The 23,438-nt window shown below is 44.6% G+C and overlaps 1 protein-coding gene across 1 annotated transcript in view; it reads left to right on the top strand.

The window, feature by feature from the left end:
- The window catches only part of LOC109303360 (interleukin-5 receptor subunit alpha-like), a 102,733-nt gene that overhangs the window by 22,238 nt on the left and 57,057 nt on the right, over window positions 1-23,438 (top strand). The window contains exons 3-8 of the mRNA XM_019525564.1: window positions 5,757-5,928; window positions 10,786-10,937; window positions 12,319-12,463; window positions 13,625-13,733; window positions 14,415-14,602; window positions 17,115-17,251. Coding sequence (XP_019381109.1) covers window positions 5,826-5,928; window positions 10,786-10,937; window positions 12,319-12,463; window positions 13,625-13,733; window positions 14,415-14,602; window positions 17,115-17,251 — 834 coding nt within the window. The 5' untranslated portion in view covers window positions 5,757-5,825. The remainder of the gene's footprint in view (window positions 1-5,756; window positions 5,929-10,785; window positions 10,938-12,318; window positions 12,464-13,624; window positions 13,734-14,414; window positions 14,603-17,114; window positions 17,252-23,438) is intronic.

The raw sequence follows: 23,438 nt of genomic DNA, 5'->3' as shown, positions 1-23,438 counted from the left end.
ACAGCAGTCTCTCTCAATTATACCTTGGAGAAAGCCATGTTTTCTGAGATGTTTTAAGAGTGGACAGAGCTTCTCTGCTGTCTTTCTTTCAAAGAGAAAATACTAATTATTATCCAGCTGATCCTGTCCATGCCTTTCTGCCAATTCAGCCTTTTCAGTCTGTCCCCAAGTACCCTTGTCAACCTTCAAAAGCAAGTCCTGAAGTTCTTCTGGCTAAAGCAACACTGGGTGTTTGCACTTGTCCCAAGCCTCCCTCTGACAGAGGGCAGATGGTATTGACATTGGATTTTAGGAACCCAGCCCTTATACCTTTGTTCTGGGCAGGCACATCCCTCAAACTGACCACAACACCTGCCAGTTGATAATAGGCAAATGTATTGATACGGAGTGATAACAGAAAAGCAACAATACAAACAATAAAGCAATTCTATATCTACCAATCCTCTGGCTGTCATCAGAGTCAAAGTACATCTGGTCAGGATGCAGGTTCCTCACTGAGGCTCTTTCTCTTCAGTGTCAGCAATCTGGAGGTGGGATGCCGAGGGCCACAGCCTCCCTCCAGTGGGGTGCATGAGATGGGCTGCTGGTGTGTGTCCTTTGTCCATGGTGGCCTCGGGGACCCTTCCTGGGGGATGGGGATGGGGACCCCTTTTGGGGAGGAAAAGGAGGGATAGGACAATGGGAGGGACAGAAAGGAAGAGAAGGGGGGACAGGGAGGAACAGGGAGGCACGGGACAAAGGGAGGGACCCTTTGTTAATCTCAAATCTCTGCTTTTGTATTCTCCTTTCCCCTTGATGACTCCTGATGACTCTTCGCCCGTGGCTGTCTGTTTTTGGTTGTCTCTTTGTGGTCACATGTGCATGTAGCCTTCTGGGCCTTCTCCTAATCTGGTCTGTTCCCCCAAAACCAGGACTCAGGCCCCCCTCTGCTCTGGGGCCTTGTAGCTGGCGTCACTTATCTCGTGTTATGGGACAGTATGGTACATGCTTCCTTTGGTTCCCAGTCTGTTTTCTAGACTATGTGTCCTTGTTGGCTTTGTTGTGCTAGACAGCCTGTCTGCTCTCAGGGCCATGAGAAGCTGTGTGTGTGTCTCCCAAGCTCTTTAGAAATCCATTTAACCCCTGCTGCACATCTTGACCCCTTATAATGCATATATCTATACTTATACACCAATTCCCCCAAAACAGGCCATTTTTAAGCCAACAACGGGGCCTAGTTTCCATTTGCTGCCATGTCCATGCTTTGTACCTTCAAGCCCTAGAGAAAATCTCATGTAATGACTTGATATAGCATAGAGCATGTTGAGTAATATTCTTTCCTTGTGCCATCTCTGAAGTTCCAATATAGCTGGTAGTTCTCTTATATCCATGCAGGCGGTCTCCCTGAGACCTCTCTGAGCTGGTCTTCTTTTACCAGAACTGCCTTAAGACTTGTAAGTTTGCCTCTACCACAAGTTGTATTTTGGTCACCTTGTCACTGAACCCAAGAAGGCATTTTGGTAAACTAGAGATTGATTTTGGAAAGTCCCTAACATAAGAGGCCTTCTGGACTGTGGTGTTGGTCAGACTGAGTGCACCCAGGTGCCCCACTCAGCCTATGACCACTCCATCCCTCCCTATGACCACTCAGCCACTGTCCCTCCAATGGTGAGCTCTGTTGTTATAACAATTGTGCCCTGCAGTGGTATGTTTTCACTACCTCATATCCCCTAAACCTATAGCATCTGCTGTCAAACCCATGCCCTTACACAAGCCAGTTGAATAAGATTCAGCAGGTCTGCCTCTAAGCTACACCATATGAGCAGCTAAATTCCAGTGCCCATTCAACACCATGGTCTCTTGCCCTGATACTAAATGGCAGGATGTTTTACTACATGAAAAAGGTGAGGAACCCTAGTGGGCCAGCCTGATTTAAACTTCTCTTGGGGACCTGATTTGGTAACTACTCCATACAGTTTAAGGCAGTTTATTTGGGCTGTGCAAAGCTTCAGTAGCTGGTTTGATTTGGAGGACATTCAGCCCAATTTGGGGACCGAATCTCCAAATCCAAATCAAATCAAGAGACCAATTAAAAGCTCTGACTCGATCTGAAGCATCCAAATTGATTCAGAAAAGCTTTGGAAAAGATTTGGCCACTTCAGAGATTTGGCCATAGACTAAACAGGCAGCTGACATGGCTGCTTCCAGCTGGTAAGTCTGTTGGGGTTGCGACAGGGCGGGAAGAGGTGTGGGGGAGGGAGGAATTGGTGCTGGGGCTGGGACAAGCTGGCCAGCTGACATGGGGGAGTGTGTTGCTCAGGGAGGGTGGCAGGGTCTGTGGGATGAGTAGTGCTGGGAGCAGTCACTCTGCCCTGCTGCTGCTTGCCCGGGGGGGGAGGGGATGCAAGCGTGGCTCGCTCCAGGCAAAAGGGAGCAAGTGGCAGCAAGGCATAGCCCCTGGTCCCAGCGCTGCCACGCCTGCATCCCATGCACCCCACACTGGCTGGCAAATGGTGACATGGCAGAACCCCTGCTCCCAGTGCTGATGTGGGTGCAGTAGAGCTGGGAGTGAGTCCTATGCCCTGCTGCCACCCAGAGTGAGCGGTGCCTGCATCGCACCCTGCCCCCCATGCTGGCTGGGCCTTCAGCAGCAGTTCAGAGCCCTCGCAGCTCCCCCCCCCACTGCAGCAGAGACAGGCACTGGAGAAGCCGCAGGAGAAGTCCCCATAGCTGCCCTGCTTGGCCCTATCCCCCGCTCAACCCCACCCACCCCTCACTTAAAAAAAAAAAGAAAGCCCCATACTCACTGGCCCTGGCAGTGATGATTGGGGCCTCTGAGGGCTTGTGGCAGCATGGGGCAGTGAGGGGCAGTAGGGAGCAGTGGAGATCACCCCCCGTTTGGCATCTGTGCAGCAGCTGCTGCGTGGCGCGGGTGTAGCATGGCTCGGCAGGGCACCGTGCGCTGTCTGGAAACTGGGGCAGGTCCACATGTCAGCTGGAGCCCAGCACTGCTTTGCCCCGGGACACAGCACCCTGACGAACCACGCTGCACCCACACCGAGGGGCAGCTGCCACATGGGTACCAGGCGGGGGGGGCATTCCCAATGCCCCCCACTGCTCCGTGCTGCATGGGGGGCTCTGCCATGAGTGCCCAGAGGCCCCAATCACCGCCACTGCAACCAGCGAGTGCAGGGCTTATTTTTGCTTTTTTTTAAAGTGCCAGGAGGCTGGGGTCAGGCGGGGGATAGGGTCAGGCAGGGCAGCCATGGGGCCCTCCCCACCAGGGGGAGGCAGGCACAGCTGGAGCAGCCACAGGAGAACCTACAGCCGCCCGGCTGTGCCTGCCTCTCCCTGGCTGATCCAAATCACTGAATCTCTCTGAATCAGCATCGAATCTTTCGAAGCCAATTTGGTTGAATTGATTCAGGACAGTGATCTGAATCTCCAAATCAAATCGCTGTCCTCCAAATTGGCCAAATTCGAATCAAATACTTCCCTATTCGCACAGGCCTACAGTTTATACCCAGGCATTTGTTCCTTCTGTGACAAGAGGCATATCCTAGTACTTGTGTTTTTAGCAACGTTATGTTATGTAACAGCTCCTATTCCTACACCTGTAGAATATTTAAAGAGAGTCTGGCTACACTGTGCCCAGCACTGCATTATTTATGCATATCCAACTCTAAGCTAGCATGTTAACCACTGCTTAGCCCTGGCCAAGATGTCTGTGAGTTACGTAAGGAAGCAAAGGAGGTTGTACTGGTGGAGGGTGAATCTTTTGTGACTGCAAAGCTTATTTCGTCTTATTTATTCATGTTGCTGGACAGAGCTCTTTTGAACAATATCTGCTAACTACTTTGTGGAATTGTAGGTGCTGGTTAGGATTCTTTGTTCAGTGTCTCTTTTGTTTTAAACATGTGACCCTCATTCTCTTCATTATTTTTGTTTTTATTTGTTCCATGGAATATATTGTAACCGGGTCTTATGACATTTCCCTCAGAATGAGGACCTGGGCCTTTAGGTCTGGTCATCTTTTTGCCCACCTTTTTAGGAACTAGATAAGATCTAGCTCTGAATGAGACACGTCCAAGTCGGGGAAAATGGCATGTGATCACGTAAGTTGAATGTATGCTAACGAGTGTACACACATGAGCAGAACAATGTGCTTTCCCTAACCCACATTATCTATGGTATTTCACCAAAAGTTTCCCCCCCCAAATTCACTCTTAGATAGACATGCATAATGGGAAATATCGGTGTGAGCAGTTCAAATTATAAACAAAAAAGTAAACCTGAGAATAGAAACTCTTCTGCTGAAGCTGAGGTTAGTTTCCCTCCCTCTAAGTTCTAGGTCTCTTGATGCTGTATTTCCCTCTCCTTTGATACATAACAAAAGAAGCAAGGGTTTTAATTTTGTAACCATGGCCAGCATTGACAGCTTTGCTTTCAATGAAAACCTGAAGGCTTCTTAAGGAAAAAAAAAAACTTGTAAAAAATTGCTTCTAACAAAGACAGAGAAATACAAGATAGCTCTGTTGTGGTCTGAAGAGGACAAACCTCTCAAAATTGTTGGACGAGAGTCTGTAGGCAGTTCCAGTATGCATCCGCTCTTCCAGGTTCTTTAAGATGAATGTTGTATTTGGCTCCAAATGATAAACGAGTAGACTGCTGTGACTACAAGTCACTCTGCAGTGTTGTCTTGAGAACAAGTAACTGGATTATAATAGTTCTCTAGGCTGCCCTTTGTTCCTAATGGAGCCTCCGATTCTGACCTCTTTGGCTTGTCAATTCCAAGTGATATAGGTCAGCTCCTAGGACTAAATACACACTTGAAAAGTTCAGCTAGAATTTGAAAAAAAAAGAGCAAAACCAGATTTGCTACTCTAAAGCAATGGACCACATCACATTGCTTATTTAATTATTCCTAAATAAGTCATAAATGTGCATAGCATACCATTGCAAATAGGGGATTAAAAAACTGTACATCCTTTACTTTAAACAGAAGTGCTAATACTGACCTAATTACACAGATGGTGGTATGAACTGCATAATTTGCTTTGAGATCTGTATTTAAACCATGAATAAAGTCTGTTTCACTTTTCAGTGATTGAATTTTTTTTTCCAAAGTAGGCCTAATAACTTTCTGAGTTTATCTGAATTGTGTGTTTTATATTCTAGTGAGACAATTTCCAGCTACTGTAAAGATAATATTTAAAAATTCTATATTTTAAATGTACCCTCTCTTTCTGATTTCTTTGTGTTCTCTGCTAAACAACCAGAAGCACTGAAAAATCTGCCATGCATATAGACAGAGCATGCAAACTTAAAAGAAACAGCTATTGGTTTCTTGATTTTTTTAAAATGATATATTTATTTATTTCTCTTATTTAGAGTAACTGCTGGAATGTATGCACAGATGGCAGAACTACTCACATCCTTTGGTTTCATATTACAGAGTGCTTACTTCCTTGATTTTTTTCTAGATTTAATTTTCATAAAACCTGTAAACTTTAGAGCTAATCTAACTTGTGTGGGGACCTGTTCAGCTCCTGGCAGCTCAGGGAATTACCCAGTTCCTAAGTGAGGGAGACAGAGAGACATACACTCATACCTCTTTATCCTCCCCTATATGCTATTTAACCAGGGCTGAGAATTGATACCATCATTGCTTTTAAAATAAAGCAGCCCATTTTGTATTCATGCTTTATGCCTAGCTAGGAAGCCACAGTGTTAAACAATACTGTCTGCTACTGTAAAATTAATTTCATGTCTTAAAGGTCTTTTCAGCCACAAACAGAAACAAAGTCTTTTGGGTTCAACCAGAACAGAAGGGTAAAGCATTTAATATGGCATGTTGTACGATTGCTCCAGTCATGAAAATGCTGAATCTCATCTGGTATAAGATGCTGATTTCCGTTAGCATGGCAAGTGGAGAACCAACAGGTACTGGTAAGTGTTGTGCCATTGAAAGAATACATCAAGGGTCAGGTGGTCAAAAACCCTCAGTTCCCAGTGTTTATTTAACAACAGTGCCTTGAGGTAGGAAGCCAGAATACTTTCTTGCTTTAACCTAAAGCTCCTACATCTATGCATTCTTCATTCTTTCTCTGTTTTTTCAATCACTCTTTTATTACAATACCTCAGGCACTTTACCAGCACTTGTCCTCAGGTCTGATCCACCACCTTGTTGAAGTCAACAGAGAGATTTTCATTGGCTTCCCTGGGCTTTGAATCATGCCCCTTAGGCCTGGATTTTCTACAGCAACATTTCCCAAAGTGTGGGGCGCACCCCCCTGGAGGAGTGCAAAAGGTTCTTAGGGGGAAATGCATTCTGCCCATGTACCTCCCACTACTTCAGCTGCTATCACATCCTCCCCCTTGCTACCCCCCACCCCCACCAATTTCTTCCACTGACCAGCAATCAGAGCATCAACATCAATCAGTGGCTGGGGAAAATTGGTGGAAATGCCACTAGGGACCATTTTTCCCCTTGCTGCTGATTCTCTCCACACCTGGCTGCAGCTGATTCTGTTTGCTGGCAGTATTCAGAAGCCAGAGAAATCAGCAGCAGGGAAACCAGTGGCAGCAGCTAAAGTGGAGGGGGATATGCAAGAGTGCCTGACCCTGCTACATCGAGATATAAACCAAATTGGGGAAGTGCTGCTGTTTGGTATTTAGATACTTGACTCCCACTGATTTCCTACAGCACCCTGTCCTCATAAGCCTTGTATACTCAGTGGGTTTTTCATAAATATTATTTGGGCTGCTAGCAGTAGTATGAATTACAGGATTGGGTGCTTCAGCAAAAGTAAATGGCGAGGGCAAAGGGGACTCTGGGACACTGACCTGCTCTGTGCTTCTCTCTTCAAGGTGCTTAGTATCACTGATAATGGTAGCCATTAACATGTATTCTTCAATTACACAAAAAGTTACATTAAAAGAGGCTGGCAACTCAAAGGTTAAGAAAGGCAGAATTAAGGTTACCTGTGCAACTTTTAATTCAGCCCCTTGCAGGATGATGGTGCATTTTTACATTATTACCTATTTTCCTGCAGGGTCCCTGCCTTATACAGTGCACAGGATAGGTCCAGTCAAGGGAGGAATTAGGGTTTTCTACTGAAGACAACTGTAGGTTCATTTCTTGCCTCATTTGTTGCAGAAGTTAGAAGGTGTTTGGCTAATACTACTGTGGATTGCATGAAGACAAAAGACAGGTTTATCACTAAAGCAGCTAAATGCTTCTCTTGAGAATTGGATTATGTTCCTATTTCTTCTATGAAATTCTCCTGTGATACTACCCAAGCCATGTTACTGAGGTGTTCACTAATATTTCAACATTGTATACATGTTGAAATATTATGTTAAGCGGTTACCAATTAATTATACCATTCATTGCAGGCTCAGACTACAAAGCTATGAATATATGCATACCAAGTAAACATGGGCAGAAGGCAGATGTATCAGATGAAGCATGCTGTAGCTTACAAAATCTCATGCCTCCTTGAACAAGTTAGTCTACAATGTGCCATGCTGCCCTACCTTCTGCCTAACTTCTAAACATGGCTAACTCCCTCTCTATATACAGAGGATTAGCAGGGGAGAAAGCACAAAGGCATTTTGTTGACAATTTAGAAAGTGGGAAAGGGAGACTAATATAATGGACTAACTGGAAGAATAAACATATTGATAGTGCATGAGAGATCACAGATAGGCTAGGGGTAGGTCCTGAAGGGGAACACAAGTATTTTATGGTTAACAAGACAGAAAAAGGGAACCAAAATAAGGCATGACTATGGAAATGGTTTCTGCAGAAGTGTATGAGTGAGGCAAGACTGCATTTATTAAGACCAGAGGAAAAGATCTGAGTTGATAAGAATTCTGACTATTGCTAGACGTGGAGTTCCTGTTGGGGGAAGGGAGGGAGGGGAATAGTATGATTGAGTTGGGTTTGTGCTCCGGGGGTGGCTGGAATACCCCCTGGTGGCCACACAACCTTTACCCAGCTCCAGCCCTAGGGTGCCCTCTCCTGCCACACATTTGATGTAATTGTTTGATGGGAAGGGAGGCTGCCTAATGGATCCTAGAGCTCACCCCAGTTCCTCGAGATGACTGCTTATTCTCCCAGGCACCTGTTAGCAGTAACGGGTAGTTACATGGCTCCAACCATCCTTTACACTGCACCCATTCCACCCAGCAGTTACCAATTAATGGTGGGCATCTGGCCCCACCTCAGGTCCTTATACCTTTGTCATAGCCTCAGGTTTCCTGGTCTCAGCCCTTTTTCTGTTGTCCTGGGCCTGATTTCTGGGTCCCAGCCTGAGTCTCACCCTCTCAGGTTATGCCTCCTTGGGCTCCTGGCCACTGGCCCTGGTCTCGCCCCTCTAGGGCTGTTTTCTTCACTGCCTTGGGCACTGCATTTGATGTAGCTCCACTTGGGCTCCTGGCCCCAGTGTCCTCTGTTCTGGGTCCCTGGCCCCCATCTCTGTCCCTCTCATGCACAGCAGCTGCCTGGCCCTGGCTCTGCCCTCCCTGGGCCCTTGTCCAGCTCCTGTCTGAGCTAGGTTTCCCCCTTTTTTTCTCTCTCTTTAGGCTGCTCCACCATGGCCTCCACTCACTCCCCTTTCAGCCACTCCCAAACCACTAGTCAAAACTGTAACCCAGGTGTAAGCCTTCTGGCAACCACAACTGAACCCCCTCTGGGTCCAAACATAAGCAACAGGTACCTACCTGCATAACACAGCTTCTCCTTGCTTCAGGTAATAATCCCCTGTAGGGCATCAACACTCTGTTCACCTTCCTCAAGCCAGCCCCAGTGCCAACTAGCAGAGCTCCTGTACTCCCCTTGCTCTGCAGCTCTTGCCTCAGCAGCCTCCAGGATCAGACTGCCTCTTCTGGGTTAAGCCCTTGGCTTTGGAGTCTCTCCCTGGGTTACATCCCCCGATAGCAAACCTTTGGTGTCTTATCTCCATTCCTAGTGGGTTTCAGGAGTCAGGGACCCCCTTCCCACAGTCAGGGAGCTTCTCATTCTGCACCTTACTGGGCCAGCCTGCCTGACCTGGCTCAGGTCCTAGGCTTATATGCAGCTTAATCCCTGCTCCTTCCATTCCAGTGGCCCTCCAGCTGAACACTGCTTTCTGGTTAGGGCCTGATGGCCAGGGATCCTGGTTCTCTCTGATAAAAAAAAATCATCCCCAATGTCCAGGTTAAAAAAGTAACCCAAAATCCACATTTTTCCGTGATCAAAATGAAACACCACCAAATATACATCTATGTATTAGAAGACATACAAACAACTAGAACTCTTGGTTTCAAAATGATACCTTTTATTAGACCAACTGGAAAATCGCAGGAAAATTGTCCTTTTCTGCAAGCTTTCAGGATCAACGTCTCTTTATGTGGATTTTGGGTTACTTTTTTAACCTGAAAATTGGGGATTTTTATATCAGAAAAAACCAGGATCCCTTTTGATGGCTGCTTGCCATGGCAGCTTATGACTGCTGCTCTAGCAGCATCCCTGCTGCATGAGCTAGGCTCTGCTCTACTGACCTATTTCCTTAGCTCCAGATTCCCTTACAGACAGTTTGCCCCGGGAAGAGTGCTCCTAACTGGTTGCAGGTTCACCCCTTCCCTCTAATGTACAGCTCTTTGCCTAGGCAGCAGTGTTTCTTTGCTGCATTCCTTCTTGTGGCTAGCCCCTGTTGAGCTATTTGGGTTGTGTCTGCTGCCTTTTCTCTCCTTAAAGAAACAGGAGCCCAGGGCTCCCTGCTACATATGATTACTAACAATGTGTACATTATAAATATGATAATGCATACCTATTGCATTATTGCACACAGGCTGCAATATGGTTTCAAAATACTCGTTTTTTTTTTTAACTTTTGAGGGTGTGACTTAACAACTGTACCCATGTTCCTTTAACACACTTTGTGTTTAATTAATGTAGGTGGGAATGCAGCACAGTTATTAGGATAGCCATCTGCGCTCCCACCCACTGCTTTAGCTCTTAGTCCTAGGTTTCTTTTCCAGGCCATCCCTGTCTCTTTACTAATACCCTACCATCAAGTCCAAGTCTTTTCCCTGCTTTCTGCTTCTAATCCCAATCTTCTGTCCTACTGAAAGGTTCTTCTTTCTAAGCTATTCAGTTTCTCACTGAAGATTCACCTTTTATTCCCTGTGCACCCTCACCCTGCTGCCTGGGCTTACCACAGAGGGCACTGAAAAACCAAATGAGGCAGTTGTTTTGATTTTAGATCTGGTAGTCAGTCATTACGCCAACCAGAGCTATAATTGCAGAGAAAGTTCAGATCTGACCTGCTTCTGAGCATTCCTCTTGTAGACAGGCTATTTGGGGATTAGTAGAGACAATTCAGATATCATCTGATGAATGTATGCTAAGTGTTGGGGATTTTTTTAAAGCTAAATTCAGGTGGATTTTAATGGGGGTGGCAAAAAATCTAGACCTGACACAAAAACCACACTTCAAAATTTCAACTTTGTGTTCCAAAGCCTGCGTGTTAATGAACTGGAAGAAAAAGACCTTGAGAACTTTCTAAAATGAGACAAAGCAGGCCTCATTCTCAGAAATGGCTGAACTATTTTTGGCCAATTTTTTTCACCAAAAGACAGGGATGTAGCTTATGCCTAGCATGTAAAATTTCAGCCCAAACAATTAAGCTTTAGTAAAGTTATAAGCAACTGAAACAAAACCTCTTAGTAGAAAATAATAGACAACCTTTTGATTATATGTGGTGTACTTTTCCAGACCCACATATAATCCAATAAGTGTAACTATCATTCTGTTCACAGCTCCTCTTATGGCACCCAGTGACCTGAGAGTTTCCAAACATTGGCCTGGAGTTATTCTATCGTGGAACAGCAATGTGAGGGACGAAATGGAGATGAATGATGTGATATATGTTTTGACTTATAAATTTCTCAATTCAACTAAAGAAGTGAAAGTAAGTCACTTATTACGAGGGCTGACAAATGGTTAAAACAACAATCACAATTAATTGTGAGATTTAAAAAAATAGTTGCAATTCCTCGGAATTTTGATTGCGCTGTTAAACAGTAGTCAGCACCGGGGCCCCACACCCAACGGCCTGCAGCCTGTGCACCCTGGGGCTCTTCCCCCATGGCCACCAATAGCACACAGCTCTAGCCCCACCCCTGGCCCACTCTAGATTTGCACCAGCCAGAACAGACCAGCTGGAACCTGTGTGAACAGCCCCAACCCCGACCCACTCCATGCCTGCTCCAGACTCACCTGCCCATGCTGAGCAGCAGCAGCAGCCAGGTGGAAGCTGCTGCTTGTTGCAGGGGAAAAGTGGCCCCTCCACCTCACCACTGTTGAGCCCTTGCTGCAGCCACCTGGAGCCCAGCTTGGGCTGCCCTGTATCTCCTCTGCACTGACACCACTGCTCTGCTGGGCAGCCTGGAGGCGGCAGTGGTAGCAGTGGAGAGCAGCTGCAGGGCAGCCTGGGTATGGGATCTGGGAGGCTGCAGAAAGAAGGGCATGGCAGCGGCAAGGGGGAGGGGCCACTTTCCTCCCAAGCCATCAGCAGCTTCTGCCCAGCTGTTGCTGCTGCTGCCACGCTCAGTGTGGGCAGGCAGTCTGGGGCAGCTGTGGGGTAGGTTGGGGTCGCGGCTGTGCATGTGCTTTCCTGCTGGTTCAGAAGTGGTCTGCTCCACTGGGCTGAATCCAGAGCAGGTGCAGGGCAGGCCCAGGTCAGGGTTGTGTGTGCAGGTTCTGGTTGGTCCAGAACTGCTCTGCTTTGCCAGGCTGGGTCTGGAGAGGGCAAGGTGCAGGCCGTATTTTCCCTACCACTGGTCAAAATGGATGTGAGTGATTAATGCTCATTTAAAAAATTGTGTTAATCTGTTTTGCATTAATTATGTATGTTAATGGTGCTTAACTGACAGCCCTACTTATTACACATAATTTTAATTTTAAAATATAACACTTGATTTCAAGAATTTAGGCTGTATTGGTTTTCTTTTTAATAAACAGTTATATCATCCAGGGATCCTAGTTTTCACTGATTAAAAAAAAATCTGCCAATTTTTGCATTTAAAAAAGTAACCCAAAATCCACATTTTTCCATGATTAAAACGAAACCTCACTAATATATATATCTTTCCATATACACACACACACACACACACATACGTATGTATGCATATGTATGTATGTATGTATATAATCATGGAAAAATGTGGATTTTGGGTTACTTTTTTTAATCTGAAAACTGGGGATTTAAATCAGAGAAAACCAGGAGCCCCAGATATAACACACAGTCCTGTTAATCATATTGCAAATCTCCATTTTCTTTTTTCCAGGAAAGATCTTCAGAAACAGAAAAGAAGATAAGTCTCAATTTATATCCTGGCTTTGTAGCTAAAGTTAAAACACAGCTTCTTTTGAGTGGAACAAAGAAGGTTATTGTGGAGAGTAATTGGACGGAGTTTATTTACATTACTCCTGGTCAGTTTGTTTTCTGCATACTATTAAGATATTAAAACTTCATGACAATAACCTACCTCAGTTCTAAGATCTGGCCAATGCTAACCATTTCTTTTCTATGCACTGTTTTTAACACCTGAGGTATACCATGATTAGGGACCTACCAAATTTGCAATTATGTGATTTTTGTGGAAGCTGTGAATTCAGACAGGCTCAATGAAAAATGACAGGATCCATGAAAAATGGTGGGTTCCATGATTTTGGTGGGCTTGCTGCTGCTGTAAAAACACCCAACTTACTGAAAATAAAATGCTGGCTTCCCAGTCAGGCAGCCTGCTAGGAGGAAAGGCAGGGTGGGGGGCTATCGGCACAAAGGGCTGCTGCCCCTGGCTGCTGATTGACTGAGAGAGCTACCTGATGCGTGGCCTCACCCATCTCCACCAATCAAAGGTGAGGGGCAGGGCTGCATGCCAGACCACCCTCACAACCAATCGGCAGTGAGGGGTGGGGCTGTTTGATGGACAGCTTTCACAAACAATCAGGAGTGAGAGGTGGGACCCCTGGGGCCTCCTTGGCCAATTAGATGTGTAGGGGACCCGTTGCGCTCAGCCCATGAAAATGGTGGTTGGCCTCAGGATCTCCCCGCGAAATTGGCCAGCCGTTTCCTCGAATTAGGTAGACTCCCTAATCATGAGGGCGATATAAAAACATTGTCTCAAAGCCAATAATCTCATTTCATAGTCTACACAGTGGGAAAGATAGGTGAAGTACAATGCTTCTACAAAAGTACTACCTTTGCTCTACAGAGTAAAATGAAGAAACCACCTATTGTTCCCTTGGACTTCCCTTGCCACTGCGTTGTTTATGGAGCTTTCCTTCCATAGCAGATGGTCGCTACAGAATCCAGAGTGTGGTGGTTTTACTTAGCTACTGCAAGATAAATTGTCCTGTCTGCAAATGGTTTAATGGAGGAATTCCTGGCAAAACAAGTAAAAATATTATCTGATTCCAACTGTTCTGGAGGTAGTGGCAGACATGTCCTGTCACTTTAGCTGTCTTCTAGAAATTGGGATCCATCTCTTTATCTCTTTCTCATGGATTTGTGCTGGGACCTATCATAAGAAACAATGTAAAATTTGCAACAGCACCTCATCCTGGTTTTATTTTGTTTTTTGGTTACAGTGTATATTCAGAATCTCTCATGTGTCATATACAACATTTCTAATTTAAATTGTACGTGGGGTATTAAAACAGAAGCTCCTGAAGATGTTCAGTATTTTCTTTCCTATAGGTAAGAGCAAGGGCAGGCAATTATTTGGGCCCACAGGCCACATAGGCAGTTCTGGAGAGCTGCCACAGGCCAGTCAGTACCTCCCCCCACAACAGCCATTGACAACATGCCACCACCAACAGTGTACAGGCCCAACCCTGACCCCGGCCTGCCCCGCCTTTCTAGGCAGCCCAGGTGCCCCCACTGGCTCCTTCTGGCTGCCACTGCCACTGGCCCAAGCCCCATGGTACTGGCAGGGACCCATGTACACAGCCCCAACCCCAGCCAGCGCCCACTCCAGACTCAGCCCAGCAGAGGGAACCAGCTCTAGACCACCCAGAACCTAGGATCACAGCCCCAATGCCGGCCTGCTCTGCACCTGCTCTGGATTGCCTGTCCACGCTGAGCAGTGGCAGTGGATGAGCAGAAGTTTCTGTTCAGCCATCCCCCCACCACTGCCAGCCCTCCCCCCCCACCTCCACTGCATACCCAGAAGGCAGCAGGACATGCCATGGGCCAGGCAGTGCCTAATTCAGGTGGGGTCAAGGGACTCGCTGTGGGCTAAACAAAGTCCCTCCACAGGCCAGATCCAGCCCATGGGCCATATTTTGCCCACCCCTGGGTAATAGTCTCATTTAAACAAGAATAAAGCAATACTCAAAATCTTCTGAGCTCTAAAATACTCTTATTGGCTTCCCACAGGCATAATAAAAGAGATTATGAATGCCAGCTACATTTTAAAAATATAAACAAGAAAAACACTGGTTGCCACTTCAAAGAAGTATATTTTATACCTCCAAGCAAAATCAAAATAAACGTATCTGTAAAGGATTTAAGAAATAATTTAGGAACACATACCTATTACAAAGCCTTTATCCCTCAGAGAATAGGTAAGTGTTTTCTGTTATTGAATATTTTTATCAAATGTTCACAATGTGATTTCACTGAGGAAGACAAGTATGACTGTTCATATGCATTAATATTTGGGTAAAACTTCTGCAATCTCAAAAGCTGATATGGTCCAAAAAAAGTATTTTTGTCTCTAGTATACAATAATTATTCATAATTAGAGCTCCTTGAAAAATGATAGATTATTTATGAAAAGAAATAAAAATATTGAAAATATTTATTCTGCACATTTTGAAAAGTAGTGATTTATTTTTAAATTTTGACTATCTTCATAGATTGTTCCAATGGAAAAGATTGACTTTTACCCTTAATTTCCTCCTCCTTGTCCTTTCTCCCCCTCTTTATTATCCACTTTATTTCCCTTTTCCCCCTTTTTTGCACTTGAAAAGCAGTAGGCAGAGAAGAGAAAATTGAAAATAAATAATTTTCTTAATTTTGGAAATATATTTGAAAGGAAGATTTTTCATGAAGAATTCTATTTCTAGGGTTTTTGTCAAAATTATACAATTCATTTGAAGACAATGCACTTGAAATGATCATTTTTGCTGATCATATAAATTTATCTTTTCATTGTCTGTCATAAATTTTTATAGCTGTCTAAGAGGTGAAAAGCTTTGATAGTAGGTGTTGGTAGTTTCCTGTTTAACTCTGATTCACATTTTTGTTATAAATATATAATTGCCCTTAAATGTTGATTCTAACCTCAGCTACACCGGAGAAAATCTAGAATGTCTCCACTGAAATCATAGCAAAAAGAAGTCCATTACTGTTGTTTCAACAGTACCACTGTTTGCACCACTGTAAATTATTTCAGAACACAGCCCACACCCAAAGCTGAGTCTCATCTATACTCTGAGTGACATTCTGATCATATTTGTATTGATTTATATCAATGGCATTTCACGACATTACTTGAAATTAAATTATGAGCAAGTCTGACCCAAACACAAGATATCCCACTTACAACAGATTTCAATTTGGAATATTGGTTTTTGAAGTGAACCAAAACAATTTTTAACTTCCTGTGAAATGGAAATTGTGAAATAAAACCCAACACAAAACAATAGAAACATGCATGGTGTTTTTGAAACTCCCTCGAGGCTGCAGCAACAGAGGGCCTTGTTATACATTGCACTTTGAACTATTCAAATGTTGATCAGTGTTAGTGCTTCTCTGACTGTCCCTCACCTGCACAGCTGTGACTTGTCATTAGAGGGCTGGTGAGCAGGGTGATTAATCGGGATCCTAGTTCTCTCTGATAAAAAAAAAAATCCCTAATTTTTGGGTTAAAAAAAGTTACCCCAAATCCACATTTTTCCGTGATCAAAATGAAATGCCACTATCTATCTATCTGTCTATCTGTCTATCTGCCATAAACATTAGGGCTGGAGTGGACCTCACAAGATCATAAGGTCCAACCCCCTGCCCAAGGGGCAGGGAGTCAGCAGGGGTCAAATGATCCCAGCAAGATAGGCATCCAAGTTTTTTTTCAAAGTATCCAGAATAGGTGCTTGCACCACCTCTGGGGAGAGTCTATTCCAGGCCCTGGGAACTCAGACAGTAAAGATTTTCACAGTAGCGTGGTGTGCGCAAGCCACGCTAATTAAAAACGCCTGAGCATCTTGTGTATCAGCATCCCCACACTGAAAAGTGGTGGCAAGTCACTTTGAACCAAAGCTCAATGAACAAGCTTTAAAGTACCCCACTGCCATTTTTCAGTGTGGGGACGCTGATACACATGATGCTGCTGGTATGCATTAATTTCTGTGCTCCAGCAGACTTGATCAATCAAGTCTGTTCTGACATGCTGTGTTTACAGCATATTGGAGCAGCCTCACTGCATGTCTATAGGAGCCCATTAGTGTCACCAGTCTGAGCACATTTTGCATGCTTAAGTAGTTCTTAAACAGATTTTTTTTCCCATTTAACAAGCTGTTTCGTTCTACAGCTGCTAGCTTATGAAGTTGCAGCCATGCAGCAACAATAAATGCATACACAATCTATCATGCATACCAAAATGGAGCAATTTTGTCCATAATGGTCTGTTAACAGTTTAAGAATGGCACTCATTACCCAAAAGAAGGCAGATCATGGGAGGAATCATGCTATTTTCAGAGTTGCAGTGACTTCCACAAAGCACTGCAAGTATCCCACAATGCACTGTTCAATACACAAAACATAGAGCTAGCAACAGCCCAAAGGTCTTTGGGTCACTTGTCTGCAATGCTGAGTACACATTTCAGAGGCTATCCTCTCATAGGAAAACAATGATTCAATCACGCAATAGAAGCTGGCTCTTTGTCTAGGTGAAGTTATTGCATGCCAGTAAATATGTAACAGTTGCAACAAAGCAGCTTCCTGTGAAATAAGCCTTATCCTGTGTCAGTTATCCCAAAAATGTGAATAGTGTATGTTACGTCGTCTGTATTATATTCATATGAACACATACTGAAAGAGTATGAAATGCTTACTCTTCTCTCTGCTTATTTTCAGAAAAACTGAATCCTCCAAATAATGTGTCCATTGTCCTTGAAAATGGAAGCATTCATATTTCCTGGAAACATCCACCTACTATTGGTTCCTCAGAAAGGTCCTGCTTTACATACCAGGTGAAAATTAAAGATCTAAAGGTATGCAGTTTTATGTCAATACATTTCTTAACCAGCTCTATCCCAACAGGCCACCACTTAGGTTAATCTGAGTTAAATCTTGATAAACTTCTAAGAAATCCCAAGTACCTTTGAGAGTGACTCAGTTTTGACCACTGTCACTTCTAAGCAGAGCTGTTTGAAGAATGGAGACCTATTTTCATTTGGGAGTGGTTTAGACTCATTGCAAAGGAACTGATTTTTGTTCATATATTTTAATTGAAAATATTATTAAACCTACTACAAAACAATTATTGAAATGTTTCATTTGCTGGTGAATGAATTCAGTAAGATAAAAAATATGAAATACATCTCTCTTAAAAATAAAATAAATGGTACTAAATGGGAAAAGGAAACTCTAAAAAGTGCTGAGACATCTCTATGAGAAAACTTGATTAAGAAAAAATATAACAATATTTAGATTAAAAATATCCAGTATGTGATGTTGATTAGCTTTACTTCTGATTACTTGATATTCAAATCATCCTTGGGCAGTATAGAGATTGGGAGAAGTCCTAGATGATTGGAAAAGGACAAATACAGTGCCCATCTTTAAAAAAGGGAAGACAAAGAACTACAGACTGGTCAGCCTAACCTCAGCCCCTGGAAAAATCATGGAGCAGGTCCTCAAGGTATTTATTTCTAACCACTTGGAGAAACTGATTAGCAGGGATCCTGGTTTTCTCTGATTAAAAAAAAAATCCCCAATTTTCAGGTTAAAAAAAAAATCCAAAATCCATATTTTTCTCTGATTAAAATGAAACACCTCTAATACATAAATGTATATGTAGTGGTATTTCATTTTAATCATGGGAAAAAGTGGATTTTGGCTTACACCAGGATCCCTGGTGATTAGGAACAGTCAGCATGGATTTTCCAAGGATAAGTCATGCCTGACCAACCTGATTGTTTTCTGTGATAAGACAACTGGCTCTATAGATATGGGGAGACTAGTGGATGTGATATACCTTGGCTTTCACAAGCCTTTTCATACCGTCTCCCACAACATTCTCTCAGGTAAGCTAAGGAAGTATGGATTGAATGAATGGTCTGTAAAGTGGAAAGGAAATTGGCTGGATCATTGGGCTCAGAGGGTAGTAGTCAACGGTTCAATGTAAATGAGTCCATTTTTGGCTAGGAAGGCCAATCCTAGAGCCACAAATGCCACAGGTGGTGGTTAAAGGGAGAGTTGGACCACAGTTTTCTTGGTCTTGTTTCTTTTACTTCTGTTTCTGTTGTTTTGTTTCCCCCAGGGCAAGATGGTTTTCCTTGAAGTAAGATGTCCTCCTCTCACAAGACATCACCACGTAGCCCTGTCTTAGGCTAGCCTTTTCCAATTTGTGGTGTCAATGCCACACTTCTTAATGTTCACCTTATAGGTGTCCTTGAAACATTTCCTCTGGTCCCCACGTGTCCTTTGTCTTTGGCTGACTTCGAAGTATAGAAGTTGTTTTGGTACACGTGCATCAGGCATGAGCATACAGTGTGCTGTCCACCGCAGCTTATATTGAATAATTAACACTTCCATACTAGTAGAGTTTGTGTCAGTGAGGACACTGGCATTTGTGTGACAATCCTCCCACTTTATGCCAAGGATCTTCTGGAGATAGTACTGGTGATGGCATTCCAGGCTTTTTAGGTGGTAGTGTTGGCTACAAAGGACCAACTTACAGGATCAGCATAAAATTCTAGTTTATTAGATGGATGCAAAAGTCAATTCATAAACGTTGGAGCTGATCCCCTCAAACACACACACGTTCACGCACACACATACATTCACAGTAGCTAGCTATGAACACTAAGCACCGATGTCAAGACACACTTATCCCCAAGTGCTGGAGTCTGTCGTCGACGGCCAGTCGAGGCTTCTTTCAGTGTGATGTTGCTTCGGAAGGGGGTCGCCGGCTGGTTCTTCTGTCTGGGCAGGCAGGGTGCTGGTCAGGTCAAAGAGGGTGCCATTGGGGGTCATTCTTTGCTGCCTTTTATCCCTCTTTGGCAGACTTTGGTGACTCCCCAGTTTTCAGGCTTACCCAATCCAGGGGTCGTTGACCTCATGGGACGTCCCCCTTGGTGGTTGCTGGATGGCAGCTGTCAGCCCCAGGGGTCATGTCCACAGGTACGTGCAGTCTTGGGAGTCTGTTGATGAAGCTTGATTAATGCACTGCTGTGATGAATAGGGCTCTGGGGGCAGTTGATTGCGGGGGGGGAGGTAATTCAGTCCCGAGAGTCGGTCGGTCGGTGTACTTTATTACAAGTACACTTTATATTTAAAAATATATGTATCATAATATAATAAAAGAAGAAGAGGAAGGAAAGAAGAAAAGGTAGAAAAGAGGGCAAATACTGCAAAAGGGTCTTTTTGCTATACGGAGAGGCTCCACATTGGAGTGGGGGGGCAGGCAAAAAAAAGGTTTCTTGCTACATTATTCCCCACCTTGACACTGGCTGTCAGGGTGATGTCACTATAATATTCAGCCTAATGCTTTAGCCTCATCCATTTTATCATGTACAGTACATAGGGTGGCAATGAGTTTACAGTACAGGACTACAGTTAGGAATGTTAAAATTATCATTAGGGTGTACTGGGTAACTTCTTTGATTTTGGTGAGTACCTGGGTGACTTGGTGGTTATTAGTTTGGATGATAGTATAGGTTTTCTTGGCTTGGGACTGTAATGCTTATAGGGCTTTTTAGAGTTCTGGGGGTGTGGTAGCATGTCTGAGGGCTTGGGGCGGATATACCGAGATGAACTGGGGTAAGTTTAGATTGAGAGAGACTGTACTGTGGGGTGATTGACTGATGTAGCACGGTCCTCTTTCTGTACTGAATGTCACACCCAGTGATGGATCTGACATTACACAGACAGATGTTGTGTTGCAGGCCAGTAATATTATAAAATTAATTCACTGTAATAGATTTACAAAGGGTATGGAGACAAACACATCCAAAACCAATGCTGACAAGTAGGGATTGAGCACTGGGGTCTTTGAACATTACATAGGGACAAATTGAAAAATCAGGGTCAAAGCAAAGGGTTTGGGACTGTAACATAAGTTCTTCACAAGGAAACCGGAGCCAACATTCTCACAGTTATTGACTGTGATGGCTTTAAATTGGCCATTAGGTTGTTTTAGGCCCAATGTTTGCCTGTCTGTGGGGTCATAAAAGTGTTATTGATCAGGCTCCCCAATGCTATGATTGGGAATACTTGATTTATTTTACCACTAACCACCCCCGTGATTATAAGATTGATGGACCATAAATTTGGATCAAACCCGAATCATATGAGTTGGTTATAAGGGGTTAACTGTGGAGACTGCCTGATTTCCTTTCTGAACAGATTTTGTAGTTCTAGAGGGATGTGTCCTCTCAGGCCTTGAAGTATGATACCCTAAATTACATCTAGGTACCATACCTGGGCCTGGGTACACATGAGGGCAAAAGAGGTGTTTTGCCCTAGGGCTATGATAGCTTCAGTCAGAGTGTGGGAATCCTGGGAAGCTACTTGAGTTATCCACTGCATAAGGGAGGCAATAGAGACACTTAACTGAATAGAGGTTTCAAAATTGTCCCTTGTAGATCTGTCCAATTGGTGAAGCAGATTTTCCACAGTTGCCAATCTGTTTCGGAGCACCTCTGTGTTCATGGTATTAAGGATACCAGTGCCAGTCCCAATTGCTCCCAGCACTATGTCTAGTGATCGTCAGCGTCATGGGCCACTGGATCCAGAGCTGTTGGAGGCCTCATACATGACCTGCTGAGTCCATGCCTGCCATCCAGTACTTAGCAGGATGACATAATTGGCATACTGTGGATACAGCTGGTTGATGCTGTGGGATTGCAGATTGATAGTGACATTCCATAGGGATTGTGTCTTATTAGTCAATAAAGGTTTATTGATATCCTGCTTTACTATGAAAGGTCTAATCTCATGTCTCTCTGCTTTGTCATGGATTATGATTTCTGTGACTATGGTTGGGGAGTCTTTGGAAATAGAAGCTTCCCACAGTCCAGAGCTGGATAATGAGAAGTCATACATTAGCGTTCCACAGCTGGATAGGGGACATTCCTCAGAGCAGCTGGTGGCATTGAAGGTAAAGTCTATGAGTTCAGATTTTGGATGGGTGAAGTTGACAGCCGACTGTGCTTCTGGGGAGCTGGTGATCATTTATGCTGGGGCATCTGGACTAGTACTATTACTGCCCCAGCACAACTGGATGGTGTGTTCCTCAGCAGGCAGGGGACTGGAAATGTTCCACGCTATACAGGAACAGGGGAAAGGTGGTGGTGGAGAGAGTATGGTTGTGGACACTGTGGGGCAGGTGTCGGTCTGGGTGAATGGATCAGTCTAAAAGCATGGGAGTGCCCAGTGCACCCGGTCAGTCTGTCCTGCATCCACCCTTCCTTCTGCTGGAATGGGAATTCTAGCTGTTTTCCAGACCTTACCACCCTGGGCATCCTGGATTTCTCTACCAGGATTCAATCCTATGCAAACACACCCTGCATGGGGATCGCATCTAGACTTGAGAAAAATGACAAGGTGGGAGGAATCATGCAGGTTAAATTCATTTATGCCATTCCAAATCCACCAGGAGTGGGCGGCCCAAGGTTTGCAGCCTTTCTGATGGCAAGTCGGCCACCGTAGGTCCTGGGTGCCTTACAGGCTGTCATTACAGCTAGGTACCTCCAGACAGCATTTGACATCTTTGCTTTGTAATGTCAGTTCACTGTTTGAATCACAGTGAAGGCTGGCAGTAAGCAGGTGGATCCACATGGAAAGGATTCCCCGCAGACCTAGGATCTCCATGTTGAAAGCTTTAGCACTTAGAACAAAACAAAACAAAACAGAATTGGCTCAGGAGGGTAGGGGAAAGGGGTCAGGTAAATTAGTCAGAGGTGCGTGCCTGCTTAAATGCAAGTCTTTGTAGACCAGTGGGGTGACTACCTATAGGAGGGTGGCCGTCATAAGTCAGGGACTTATCTGGCCTTTCCCTGCCTCCACATCAGGATGAGCACTGATCAGCTCATCTGATGCGTATTTTCCGACAGCACAGAGTCATTCCTTCCTGTTAGCCAAGAAGGGTGGCCGACGGGTCAAGAGATTGTTCACCCAATTCCTCAAAGGTCAGGCTGTTTTATTCCTTTACTCCTTGAACCACTCTTCTCACGATGAAGGGAAATATCCTCTTAGGACAAGGCTAGATTCAGGGTTAGGTTTGTTCTGCCCCTTTGAACAGTTTCAATTGTGACACATGCACCCATTTCTCAGATTCCCCTTTATCAATTTGGACCACAGTTGGGCTCAATCGATTAATGATAGTGAAGGGTCTGACCCATTTGGACTCTAGCACATGTGCCTTTGGAGTGAGTCTAAGATATATGACTGACTATCCAATGTCCCATAGCCTTGGAAGCTGTTCGAGCTGCTTATCCATCCACAGCCGAGCTTGCTGAATAACCTCATTAATCTAGAGCTCCTGCTGCCTCAAATGATATGGGAGCTCTTTTACCCTTTCAGTAATTTCTGTGGGCTGTGGATTGTCCAGGCTGTCTGGGTATGGGATAACCCTGGTGGGTATTAGAGCCATCCATTTGCCAAATAGACTCTGGTAGGGCTGGAGGCTGGTTCCGAAGTGGTTCTGGCTCTGGAAAGCAGCTAAGATCAAAGGAAGTTTAAAATCCCAGTCTGTACCTGTTTGATTTACCACCTTCCTTAACGACTCCTTAATTGTCCTATTCATCCACTTTACCTGCCCAGATGCTTGAAGGTGGTGAGGAATGTACCACTGCTGCCTGGTGCTTAAGGCTTGCAGCAGCTGTTTGACAATAGCAAATTCCCACCATTCACACAGGTTCCTATCCTGTGTACAGGACCTCCACCTGACGCAGGATGTACATGGTCCCACTAGGGGGACTGCCTTACTGGACCTGGTATTGGCAACAGGGGATGACATGGTAGGGGACCTGCAGATCAGTGGTCACCTGGGGGACAGTGACCACCAAATAACAGAATTCATCATAAGGCATAGAGTGGGTAAGGTAACTAGTAGGGTGGAAGTGCTAGACTTTAGGAAGGTTGACTTCAGCAAACTCAGGCATTTAGTCAATGACACACTGCAGAGTACGAGATTTGGCGAGATGGGAGCCCAGGAAGGGTGGCCGTGCCTTA

This window comes from Gavialis gangeticus, unplaced genomic scaffold (genome assembly GCF_001723915.1).
Source record: "Gavialis gangeticus isolate Ggan-Ray unplaced genomic scaffold, GavGan_comp1, whole genome shotgun sequence".
Taxonomy (NCBI): domain Eukaryota; kingdom Metazoa; phylum Chordata; order Crocodylia; family Gavialidae; genus Gavialis; species Gavialis gangeticus.
Note: the sequence above shows the minus strand (reverse complement) of the source record. Positions and strands in the feature narration are given on the sequence as shown.